Source organism: Piliocolobus tephrosceles, chromosome 4, assembly GCF_002776525.5.
Source record: "Piliocolobus tephrosceles isolate RC106 chromosome 4, ASM277652v3, whole genome shotgun sequence".
Classification (NCBI taxonomy): Eukaryota; Metazoa; Chordata; class Mammalia; order Primates; family Cercopithecidae; genus Piliocolobus; species Piliocolobus tephrosceles.
In genome coordinates this window covers 63,634,988-63,647,701 of record NC_045437.1, presented here as the reverse complement: position 1 = coordinate 63,647,701, position 12,714 = coordinate 63,634,988, and the positions used below count along the sequence as shown (strand labels likewise).

Sequence of the window (12,714 nt, the reverse complement as noted above, 5' to 3'; positions counted from 1 at the left end):
GATGAGCACTATATGGTTTGCTGAAGTTAGAATGTATTTCTAATATAGGCACCTTAAGATTTTTTTTTTTTCTGAGATAGAGTCTCGCTCTGTTGCCCAGGCTGGAGTGCAGTGGCATGATCTCGGCTCACTGCAACCTCCGCCTCCCAGGTTCAAGCGATTCTCCTGCCTCTGCCTCCCAAGTAGCTGGGACTAGAGAGGCACCCACCACCACACCCAGCTAATTTTTTTGTATTTTTAGTAGAGACAAGGTTTCACCGTGTTAGCCAGGATGGTCTTGATCACCTGACCTCGTGATCTGCCCACCTCGGACTTCCAAAGTGCTGGGATTACAGGCATGAGCCACTGCGCCCAGCCAAGATTTTTTTATATATGAGTTTGTGGGATAAAGTTTATTTTGCAAATAATCCAAAAGGAGAGAGTTTTCCAGAAGTACTGGTTTGCCCTTGAGAAAAGGTCAATGTATTATATGTGAGCACTATTGATATACTTCTGTATTATTTAAGCTGTGAAATATATTTTTGGTTTAGTGTTCATAGTTGATATCTTTTTAACTTTGCATGTAATATCCATCCAGTATATCCTCAAATTATACAAATTTTTGTTCATATAATTTATCTCTTTTTATATTTAGCATTTAATTATGCTATTTTTTTCCTTTTGCCTTTAAATATATAGGTTTATTTCAGAGTAGTATAGCCAAACTGCCTTTTTCATAATTTTAAATCAACATGGATCAAAGAATTTATTGAGCTCTTTAGTTACCAAAGGAACCAGTAAGATGTTACAGCTAGTCAAAAGGAGAATTCAAAAAATACATGTATGTTTAGGCCAAGCTTGTCCAACCCACAACCCACAGTCCATATGCAGCCCAGGATAGCTTTGAATGTGGTTCAATGCAAATTCGTAACCTTTCTTAAAACATGATGAGTTTTTTTGTTTGTTTTTTTTTTGTTGTTGTTGTTTTTTAGCTCATCAGCTATCAGTAGTGTTAGCATATTTTATGTGTGACCCAAGACAATTCTCCTGATGTGGCCCAGGGAAGCCAAAAGATTGGACACCCCTGGTTTAGGCAATTAGGAATGCTAAAATTAACTTAGAGATAGATGTAAAACTGGTCATTATTCAAATGCAGTAATCAATTACATTTCAGGGGAAAACTTTATTTGTATTTTTACTGAGAATCATTGGCATTGCTATCAATTGCAACAGTTATGAAAAAGACTATAGAAGGCACAAAGAGTGTGCTAGACAGTGATCTTTTTTGCTTACTTCAAATTCTTCCATAATGTTTTCTGACAGCCTGTATCTACCTCATGACCATAATAATCTCAGAGAGAGTCTTGATGACAACAAGTTTGGTCTTATGTTTGGCTTGCTTATTGGCATGAGTGCAGCAAGATTGTTCATTAACAATAAATAGGCCTCCTTCAGTTTGTTTTGCAAATCTAGAGCCGTACAGTATTGACTTTTACTAAAGTCACAAAATTAACTTTTGTCTGGAAGTTTTCATAAGGAATGTCAGATTGAATTTTAAAAATCCTTGATTATTTGCTATCTAAGGGATAGGAAACTAAGTCTCAGAAACTCTACTAGGTTTCACCTGCAGTGGGTATACATTGGAGTGAATCTCACTCTACTAAAGGTCCCCCATATTTCCTGTGGTTCATGTCCTGTCAGGAAGTGTATGGCCTTCCTTAAAATCTCCAAGACTGGGCCGTGTAAGACAAGCACTAGGCCAGCTTATATGGGAGGTCTTCGTAGGCACTGATTCCATAAGGAAAGCCAACCTTTGTTCCTTAAAAAAAGTATCTGGTCGTACCTGCCATGCCGTTTTCAGGTGAGATGTTAGTTGCACAGGTAACTTGTCCACTTATATCTTGGTTAAAGGAGGCAGACAGATTCTTATTTAATGGTTGCAGATAACTACCATGAAAAGTAAGGAGACTTAGTTAAGAAATCTGAATTTGGGTTGGGATGGGGTGTCAGTGAGATGCGAGGTCAGATATGATTTTAGAATGTTTGATTTTACTTTACAAAAGCAGTCTACTAAAATGTGTAGATGACAGCTAGCTTAAGAGGAAAAAAAGCTTCTTCATATATCCAGAAAATAGAATATTAAAATAATATTAACAGTATTGCCAACACATGACCACAGAGAGATTTTCTCCATCAGCTCATTCAGTCCTTATGTAATTCTTACTTCATTGTATATGTTAGGGATCAGCTTGCATGATTCTGTTTCTAGAAGGACTAGTCCTGGAAATCTCACTCAGTCCAGTGATAGGGTCTAAAAGGTGTCAAAGCAGTCAACTTTAGAACCTTCTACCCAAGACTCTATTCTTTGAAGTATTAATAGTTATTCACAAGGCTTGGAGTCTCCCCTTTAGGACATAGACTCTGATCTATATAGCTTACAGCACAGCCTTTGGGCAAGCATCTAAAGAAGACAAAAGCTGTCTGAAGATGACAGATTTAATGATCATGGTAAATTTGTTACCGGTAATTGTTAAATATCAAGGGTCTGAGGAGGGTTCATAATAAGAATAATGCTACTGATAAAATTTTTTCTATGACATGCAAATAAAGGTAATAAAGCCATTCAAAAAAATACTAGGTAAAACATCTGATTAAGCCTATTTTCAAAGAAGAAGCCTGATTTGTGAAAATGGGCAGATGTAATTTTTCATATCAAGAATATAAAGTAAATAGACTTAGTAGTATAATTATGAAAATAGTTTTTACCTAACAGACCTCTTTAGAGGATCTTGGAGACTCTGGGAAAGACTTACTTTGTCATGAAGTGTCAGTTTGTTCCAGAACATTGAAAAAGCACAATGAAAGACAAAATGGGAACTGAGTTCACCTGTAGATGTAGAAATAGTGTCCAGACATTTATATTTTTACAGAATTCCATGTGTAAGTCTGATGTATATCCCTAGTGAAGAGATTCAAGTTAGGAAAGAAGTAAGGTTATAGACGTTTTAAAAAGTGAAATTATGACAGGCAGCACTGTACTGTTGCATCAGGCAGCGTACCTTCAGGACTTTGATAAATATAGGGAAACTCCGTAGAGTTACTTTATAGAATTTTGAACAGTGTTTCTCCTGAGGGTAAAAACATACTTTGGATGGTGAGGGAATTTACAAATCATGAGGGACTCCCATAAAGCATGCATTAAAAAAAAAAAAAAAAAAAAAAAAAATACAGGCCGAATATCCCTTATCAAAAATGGTTGAGAAGTGTTTCAGATTTTTTTTTTTTTTTTTGGAGATGGAGTTTCGCTCTTGTCGCCCAGGTTAGAGTGCGACTGCGTTATCTTGGCTCACAGCAACCTCCGCCTCCTGGGTTCAAGCGATGTTCCTGCCTCATCTTCCTGAGTAGCTGGGATTTCAGGCACCTGCCACCATGCCCAGATAATTTTTGTATTTTTAGTAGAGATGGGGTTTCACCACATTGGCCAGGCTGATCTCGAACTCCTGACCTCAGGTGATCTGCCTGCCTTGGCCTCTCAAAGTGCTGGAATTACAGGTGTGGGCCACCATGCCTGGCCATGTTTCAGATTTTTTTTTTTTATTAACTATTGGAATATTTGCAGTATATTTGTCACTTGATCATCCCTAATCCGAAACTCTGAAATGCTCCAGTGAGCATTTCCTTTGAGCATCATGTCAGTACTCAAAAAGTTTGGGATTTTGGATTTTCAAGTTAGGAATGCTCAACCTGTATTAATATTTTACGTATTCTCTTTAATTTTGGAAAAGTGTAGTCTTTTCTGGTTTGACAACTCTTACCATACAACTCTTAAATAGTAATACATTTAAAAAATAGTAATTTCTAGAATCCCTTCTTTTATAAGGTGAAATAATAAACCTTTGTGCTTTCCTTGGGGGGCTCTCTGAGAAATCTCAAAAGTTTTCTAGGTGAATTTCTTCTTCTAAATTTATAATTTGATCTTAAAAAGACAGAAGGAGTTGTCAGAGGAGAGTTGAATATTTGATTGTAGGATTCGTGGGTATGAGAGAAACTATTTGGTTATCAATTTCATTGAAGTGATAATAAAACATTTAGAAGTGAACATAGAAATTAACATGGTTGTAAATAACCACAGCTCTTTCATAAATAGGGAACTTTCTCTCTTTATTCCCCTTCTTTAGTCTTTTTTATTTTATTTTATTTATTTATTTTTTATTTTTTGAGACAGAGTCTCGCTCTGTCACCCAGGCTGGAGTGCTGTGGCCGGATCTCAGCTCACTGCAAGCTCCACCTCCCGGGTTCACGCCATTCTCCTGCCTCAGCCTCCCGGGTAGCTGGGACTACAGGCGCCGCCACCTCGCCCGGCTAGTTTTTTGTAGTTTTTAGTAGAGATGGGGTTTCACCGTGTTAGCCAGGATGGTCTCGATCTCCTGACCTCGTGATCCGCCTGTCTCGGCCTCCCAAAGTGCTGGGATTACAGGCTTGAGCCACCGCGCCCGGCCAACTTTTTTTTTTTTTTTAAACAATCAGACCTAATAAAGTCAACAGAATCTCTGCAATCTAGGCTGATTACAAGGAGGGTAAAGAATAACTTTTTATCCAGTGTAATGGCTCTGAGGAAAAAAAACTCCTCATATTATAAGGGAAAGCATTAAACAGTAAATCAAGAAAGTAATTCCATCAAAACTGAGTGACCTTTGCTAAAATATTAACAACTTTTATAGCTTATTTTGACCCAAGTGTTACAAATCAAAGCAGATAAAATTCAGTTTCCAAGTTTTATCTTTCATTGTGCTTTTTCAATGTTCTGAAACAAACTGACATTTTAGGACAAAATGTGTCTCCCCCAGATTCTCTAAGATCCTCTAATGGGGTCTGCAAGGTAAAAATAATTTTCATAATTATTCTAAGAATTATTTTAATAGGCAAATATTTTTCAAATAATTATTTAAAGGTTATCTAGGTGTTAATTTTTAATATAGTAAATATCAGAACACACAAGAAAAACTCCAGGATTGTCAATGTTTTATGAGTTTAAATGTGACAGAGACCAAAATGTTTGAAAGCCACTAAACTACTTTTTTTCCTTGAAACAAAAGCAATTACAGTTTTTATTTCTGTCACTGTTATTCCTGGCGTAGTTGCAACCACTTATGTTAATTATATCTTTTAATTATAGTAACTTCTATTTCATAAAGGAAATTGGGAGTAGGGAGATGGGAAACTGGGAGATGTCATACACAAGCATTGTCTACTGTTTTCAGTTACCTGAAGATTTTGGAAATTACCTTCAAGATGGTATTTTTCAAAACAGTTTTAAATACTATTGAATAAATGACTAAATTTAGTTGAACACAGATTTCCATTTTCATACTCTTAAACATCATGGAGGAATACTACTAGCTTATTTTGCTGGTAAACCTCTATACATTAGGAAAAACAAACCCAAGTAAAATAAGTGTGTTAAACTTAACACTGATAATGGGGAAAAGGTTTTTTTTTTTCTTTTTAAAGCAAAGGTATTAGTCTCATTTGCCAAAGATTTCACTTAATTATGTGAACTTGGATTTTTTTTATTTTTTATTTTTTATTTTTGAGATGGAGTCTCACTCTGCCGCCCAGGCTGGAGTGCAGTGGCCGGATCTCAGCTCACTGCAAGCTCCGCCTCCCGGGTTTATGCCATTCTCCTGCCTCAGCCTCCCGAGTAGCTGGGACTGCAGGCGCCCACCACCTCGCCCGGCTAGTTTTTTTGTATTTTTTAGTAGAGACAGAGTTTCACCGTGTTAGCCAGGATGGTCTCGATCTCCTGACCTCGTGATCCGCCCGCCTCAGCCTCCCAAAGTGCTGGGATTACAGGCTTGAGCCACCATGCCCGGCCACTTGGATTCTTAAAATGTTTCTGATTCTTGTAATAAGTTTTTTCAAAAGTTTAATATAGTTTATATTTTTCAAAAGTTTAGAGCATTACAAGTTCAATTTCTTTACTTTCTGATATTTTAGGAATATTTACTTCGATAACATCTCTCTTCTATTCATCTTTATAAACAAATTTGAATAGAGTTCCTTTAAGAGACTTTGTAATTTAAAGTGTTAATACTTTTATAGGGGCTGGGCGCGGTGGCTCACACCTGTAATCCCAGCACTTTGAGAGGCTGAGGTAGGCAGATCACAAGGTCAGGAGACTGAGAGAGATCATCCTGGCTAACACGGTGAAACCCGTCTCTACTAAAAATACAAAAAAAATAAGCCGGGCATGGTGGTGGGTGCCTGTAGTCCTAGCTACTCAGGAGGCTGAGGCAGGAGAATGGCGTGAATCCAGGAGGCAGAGCTTGTAGTGAGCCAAGATTGCGCCACTGCACTCCAGTCTGGGCGACAGAGCGAGACTCCATCTCAAAAAAAAAAAAAAAAAAAACTTCTGTAGGATAGCCACAACTGATTTCACATAATGATAAAACCCTTTCTGAATTACAGGCACATAGATAACTTACAGCCTCAGTTCCACCACGTCAGCCACACATCAGGAGTGAAACACAGAAATACAAAAATTTATGATCAAGTACCTAAGCCAGAATTCTTTATATTCTTAGTTGATTTTGGCTCACGGGGCAAATACACACAGAAATAGACCAACAAAATTGATTCTCTATCATTTTTCACCCAACAGAGGTCATCAGATAGTCTTATAAAGCTAAATTTGCAGTCATTGCTGCCACCAATGGGAAATAGCTCATTGTCTGACCTAGAACAAATACAAAATTAGTAGGGAAAAACTAGAGAAATAGAATCAGCAGAGTTAAATTTTTATTGCTACTTGCAGTTCACACTGGGAACCAAGGAAAGACAAGACCAGGGCTTGAGCTCAGCAGTGCTATGTACGTGGCTCTGTCAGATGAATCCATTTTAGCCTTGGGTGTCTTGTTGGATGACCTCTGGAACTGTTGAAACAATTTTTAATAAAACATAAAATCATCATTCTGAAATAAATGTAAAATGACCATGATTCAAAGATTTAACTCATTATGGGAACCAGTTAGCATTTTGATTTTGCTGCTTGGTCATTTAATAGATATCTAAGGCTTAAATATCCTCTCTAAATGATTTTTTCCTGTAGTCTTCCTATATCAGTTAATGGTAGTTCCATTTTTCCAGTTGCTCAAACAGAAAATCTTGGAGTCACTCTTGATTTCTTTCTCAAACTATACGTCTCATCTGTTAGCAAAATCCTCTTGATTCTACCATCAAATTATATGTAGAATCCTTTAAATCCTCAGTTAAAGATTAGATCATGTTACTGCTCTGCTCGAAACACCATATTTTCCCTTCTTAGAGTAAAAACGTTCTTTCAGTAGCCATCAAGGCCCTTTATGATATGGCCTCCATTACCTCTCTGACTTTATCTCCTATTGCTCTCCCTACTCCAGCCACACTTGGCCCATTACTCTTCCTCATATATACCAGGTAGACTTCTGCCTCATGGCCTTTATACTTGCTGTTCCCTCTGCCCAGGATGTAGAGGCCACATTAGGATCTCTTTTCTGTTTGATGAGTATAAGAACACCCATTTCTCAGAGGCTTAGACTTGTCTTTCCCTCTTCCTTAAGCTCTTTTCCTAGATACCTGCACGGTTCACTATCTTTATTTATATCTTTACTAAGATACCATCTAATTGGGATATCTAAAGTAGGCCTGTCTAATAAGCCTATCTTAAATTATCTAAAGTAATCATCTCTGGACCTTTTATCTTACTGATTTTTTCCTTTTTAGTACTAAATGCATAATATGTATTTGCCTCCCCATAGTGAAAGCAGGGGCTTTTATTTCTGTATATCCAACAGAAACGTTGACAGGCATCTAGTAGGCACTCAGTATTTGCTGAATAAATGGTGTGAGCTGACAGAGAAATGGGGAGAGTGATTATGAACAGTAATACATTTGTATATGCTTTAAAGCTATAAATTATCTTTCTTCTCTAACATTCTATAGGGAAATTCCCTGTGTGGGAAAATCTCCGGCCCATGCTTGAATTTCTACTGGTTAAATATTTTAAGAAATAAATATTCCTTAGCAAGTTAAGACCCTGGGATAAGGCTGTCATTTAATTTTTTAATCTGTAAAATATTTTGGGAATGAAGGGATTTGAATTAGAGATAATGTTTGGAACACTGATTATATAGAATTAAGCAGCCCCAGGTCAGATGCCACTATTGTAAACACCTCGGGCAATCACGGGAGAATGAAAGATTGGATTATCTTGAGAGGTAGACAGCAAGAATCATTTATAGAGCGAGGGAAATGGAGGGGAGGAAAGGACTAAGACGATTTTATACTACTAAGAGTTGGCAGGCAGATATGACTTACCTTTCCCTAAGGTTCTACTTCTTGTGTTGGCCTAGGAGGAGGAAGGACAAGCTAATTTTTTAAATCCCTAAACTAGGAAAACAGCCCTTGTGTCTTTGACATCCATTCTAGAATTAGAGTCCCTCTCATGTACCAGGTCCGGCTGTGGTGCTGGTAATAAATACAGTGGTGGACAAAGTTTCCTGTTCAAGCACTGCCTCCTACCCCTGCTTTATTTTTCATTTCCTGATTTTGAAGTTTGAATATTAATAATTTCATTTGTCCTGTAGGGGATGAAAGAACTATGGTCTTTGTTGAAACTAAGAAAAAAGCAGATTTTATTGCAACTTTTCTTTGTCAAGAAAAAATATCAACTACAAGTATTCATGGGTGAGTAGATGAATATAATTTCTTATTAGGGGAATGACTTCTATTTGGTATTTAAGAAACATCAGTTTATATAACTAATATGATGTAATCCTAGGATTGGGATTCAGAATTCTCTCAGATCTAAACTGTTTTTGTCCTTTATATGAGGAAAAGGGTAATACCCAGGAGTACTAAACTAGTATTTTTCATCTTCATTCTTAGTTTTTAGAACTAAGCGGTTGTGGTGGGTAAGATAAAGGTCTGCCTTAGACAGCCTCAACATAAGGAGTGGAAACTTCTCGAGATCTCACTTAAGGATCTCTGGCCCCATATCAAGTTTTTCCTTTGCTAAATCTAATCTTTCTTAGGCCTTCTAAAAATTGGAGTGCTTTAAAATGTCATATTAATACAGTTTTATTGGCACTTTATTAGTAGATCCTAAAATATTGCATAGTATATGGCATTCTGAAATTATACTTTAAAAACATATTTTTAAGCAAGCCTTCTAATCAAGTAGTTGTATATTTTATGTTAAGGCTATAAAGCATAGAGATTATAATAGGATTTGATTTTTGTCAGACTTGAGTTTGTATTCTGTCTCTACATATTAGTTGTTACTTTACCTCATTTGCAAATGGAGATAATTTTTGCAACTCAAAGTATTGTGAGGATTAAATAAAATGGTAGCTTGGAAGGAATTAGTATACTACCTGGTATATAAGAAGTGAACATTAATGTTAAATGCTGCTATTCTTTTTTTTTTTTTTTTTGAGATGGAGTCTCGCCCAGTTGCCCAGGCTGGCGTGCAGTGGCACGATCTTGGCTCACTGTAACCTCTGCCCCCCCGGGTTCAAGTGATTCTCCTGCCTCAGCCTCCCGAGTAGCTGGGATTACAGGTGCATGCCACCACGCCCGGCTAATTTTTTGTATCTTTAATAGAGATGGGGTTTCACCATGTTGGCCAGGCTGGTCTAGATCTCCTGACCTTGTGATCCACCTGCTTCAGCCTCCCAAAGTGCTGGGATTACAGGTGTGAGCCACTGTGCCCAGCCAAATGCTGCTATTCTTACTATTATTAAAAAGAAATTTATATGTTGAACTTTAATGATTCACTTTAATGATTTTAAGAGTGGTTCTAATAACGTGCTTTCTTTTCTTTCAAGTGATCGGGAACAGAAAGAGCGGGAGCAAGCTCTTGGAGATTTTCGCTGTGGGAAGTGCCCAGTTCTTGTTGCTACTTCAGTAGCTGCCAGAGGGCTGGATATTGAAAATGTGCAACATGTTATCAATTTTGACCTTCCTTCTACCATTGATGAATATGTTCATCGAATTGGGCGTACTGGTCGTTGTGGGAATACTGGCAGAGCTATTTCCTTTTTTGATCTTGAATCGGATAACCACTTAGCACAGCCTCTAGTAAAAGTATTGACAGATGTAAGTTAAACTTTTAAAATGGAATGGATAGTTTTCTTACTTCGTTGTTGAAAGTAGACATTTTATGCATATATATATAACAAGTAAACTTTTCCAATCTTTAAGACTTTATGTTGCATATGAAGTCAATTTTTTTTAAAGGCTCAACAGGATGTTCCTGCATGGTTGGAAGAAATTGCCTTTAGTACATACATTCCTGGCTTCAGTGGTAGTACAAGAGGAAACGTGTTTGCATCAGTTGATACTAGAAAGGTTAGTAGAAGGGAAAAATTCAGAACTTATCTTCTGGTTACTCTTTGTAAATGTTGTGCTTAATATTGTGATGTAACTATAATATTTAATAATCAAGCCTGGAAGGTAGCTACTTTATTATTTCATTTACATTTTATGTATATACATGTTTTTGGTTTTAAAGGTCAGGAATTAACTTTGAGATTTATGCCTAAACAGTCTCCTTTCCCAGATTTTAAATTTTAATTTGGAATCTTTTAAATTTCTGATGGAACTATTTTTGAATTCTGACATTAATAATTAATATAAAATACAGGACCTATTGGGGTTACAAGCCTTTTATTTTCTCTTTTTTTTTTTTTTTTTTTTTGAGCTAGTGTCTGGCTCTATTGTCCAGGCTGGAGTGCAGTGACATGATCTTGGCTCACTGCAACCTCCGCCTCCCAGGTTCAAGCAATTCTCGTGCCTTAGCCTCCAGTATATCTGGGATTACAGGCATGTGCCACCATGCTCAGCTGGGGTGTGTGTGTGTGTGTGTGTGTGTTTTTAATAGAGACAGGATTTCACCATGTTGGCCAGGCTGGTCTCAAACTCCTGGCCTCAAGTGATCCACCTGCTTCAGCCTCAAAGTGCTGAGATTACAGGCATGAGCCACTGCACCCAGCCATGAGGCTACAAGTCTTTTCTGATATGTCAGGTTTTTATAGACTGAGCACAAGCTTTATATAGAAACAATGAACATGCTAATTAAATATTTATGCTGTTTCATTGAGTGTAGTGCATTAAGTTTTCCCCACTTGTCAAAACTATTGACTTAAAAAATATTTTTATTGAAACATTTTGTGCAATTTAGACTTCCTGGTTTGACATGAGCCTTTTTTCGGGTGAATCAGATTTAGTGAGAATAAAGTTCTTTGTGTATTTGGGGAAGACATGATAGATACTTTGAGTCCTTGCTCTCAGTCTGAGTGATGTAACTTTAAAGCTGTCATAAAATTAAATGTTTGTTTCTTTTTTTTTTTTTTTAATAATTACCAGGGCAAGAGCAGTTTGAACACAGCTGGGTTTTCTTCTTCACAAGCTCCCAACCCAGTAGATGATGAGTCATGGGATTAAAGCCAAAACATCCTTCAAGTCTGTGGTTTTGATACAGAGAAGAAAATAGTTTTGATTTTTGAGTTTTTAACAGAAGTATAAAACTTGACATTCTCATAGCTCCTGTCCTTGTATTCTCACTCCTACACTTAAAAAAAAAAAAAATCCTTACTGACTAGTTATGTGAGATGCTAAAACTTACAACAGTGGAGTTACTGATACAAACGGTGTTAACTAGAAATATTAAAGCATTCTAAATGTCTTTCTTATTTCTGGTATATTCTTCAGGGGGCTTAGACATGTTTAATGTTTAAATGCCAAGTCTTACTATAGTGTTTATTGATCTTATAAAACAAGTAAATAGGATATGATACACTTTTGGTTAAAAATTACTGGGTCTCATTTTTAATTGAGTCTTTAAAACAGTAGTGTGTCACTATAATATAACATAATCTTTAAGAAACAGTAGAATACTTAAGCCTTTCAAAGTGATTTTGATTTTTAGATCATCAGATGTATGATGAAAATGGTTAAATGTTTGTGATGGGAGCTCTGTACTCAATGGCATAACAATGTTTGTTTTTATAATATACAATCTTTCCTTGAAATAAAGGATGAAACACTTTTCCCTTAAGTTTTCCATCAGCACTTTAAATTTTTCTTTGTTGCATATCCTAGCCCAAACTCCTGTATTTTTGAAACTGTTTTTTTGTGTCTTGTGTAACCAATGCAGTGAACAAAGTCTTACATAAATTAAATATTGGCCGGGCGCAGTGGCTCAAGCCTGTAATCCCAGCACTTTGGGAGGCCGAGACGGGCGGATCACGTAGTCAGAAGATGGAGACCATCCTGGCTAACACGGTGAAACCCCGTCTCTACTAAAAAATACAAAAAAACTAGCCGGGCGAGGTGGTGGGTGCCTGTAGTCCCAGCTACTCCGGAGGCTGAGGCAGGAGAATAGCGTGAACCCAGGAGGCGGAGCTTGCAGTGAGCTGAGATCCGGCCACTGCACTCCAGCCTGGGCGACAGAGCGAGACTCCATCTCAAAAAAAAAAAAAAAACCATAAATTAAATATTAATTATAAAATACATTACAGATGTGGCAATGAAAATTAATCTTAGGACTCAAACCCATTTATCAACAAAAAACAATGCTGCTTACTCTTTCCATAAATTTTCGATTCATATTTTAAGATTGATGAAAGAACCCTGTCTTTCTTCATTTTCCATTATATATCCTGAACTTGCTATGCCTAGAATATATGAAGTTGC

General features: G+C 37.0%; 1 protein-coding gene across 4 annotated transcripts in view; it reads left to right on the top strand.

Moving 5' to 3' along the window:
- DDX4 (DEAD-box helicase 4) overlaps window positions 1-12,075 on the top strand; it is a 73,839-nt gene extending 61,764 nt beyond the window's left edge. For 3 of the 4 annotated variants that reach the window (XM_023210437.1, XM_023210438.1, XM_023210436.2), the window contains 4 exons: window positions 8,604-8,703; window positions 9,846-10,116; window positions 10,258-10,368; window positions 11,386-11,704. In XM_023210437.1, the coding sequence (XP_023066205.1) occupies window positions 8,604-8,703; window positions 9,846-10,116; window positions 10,258-10,368; window positions 11,386-11,463 (560 nt within the window). In that variant the 3' untranslated portion in view covers window positions 11,464-11,704. Of the gene's footprint in view, window positions 1-8,603; window positions 8,704-9,845; window positions 10,117-10,257; window positions 10,369-11,385 lie in introns of all 4 variants that reach the window. The other variant, XM_023210439.1, reaches the window with a different exon arrangement.
- Window positions 12,076-12,714: the final 639 nt, after the last annotated feature.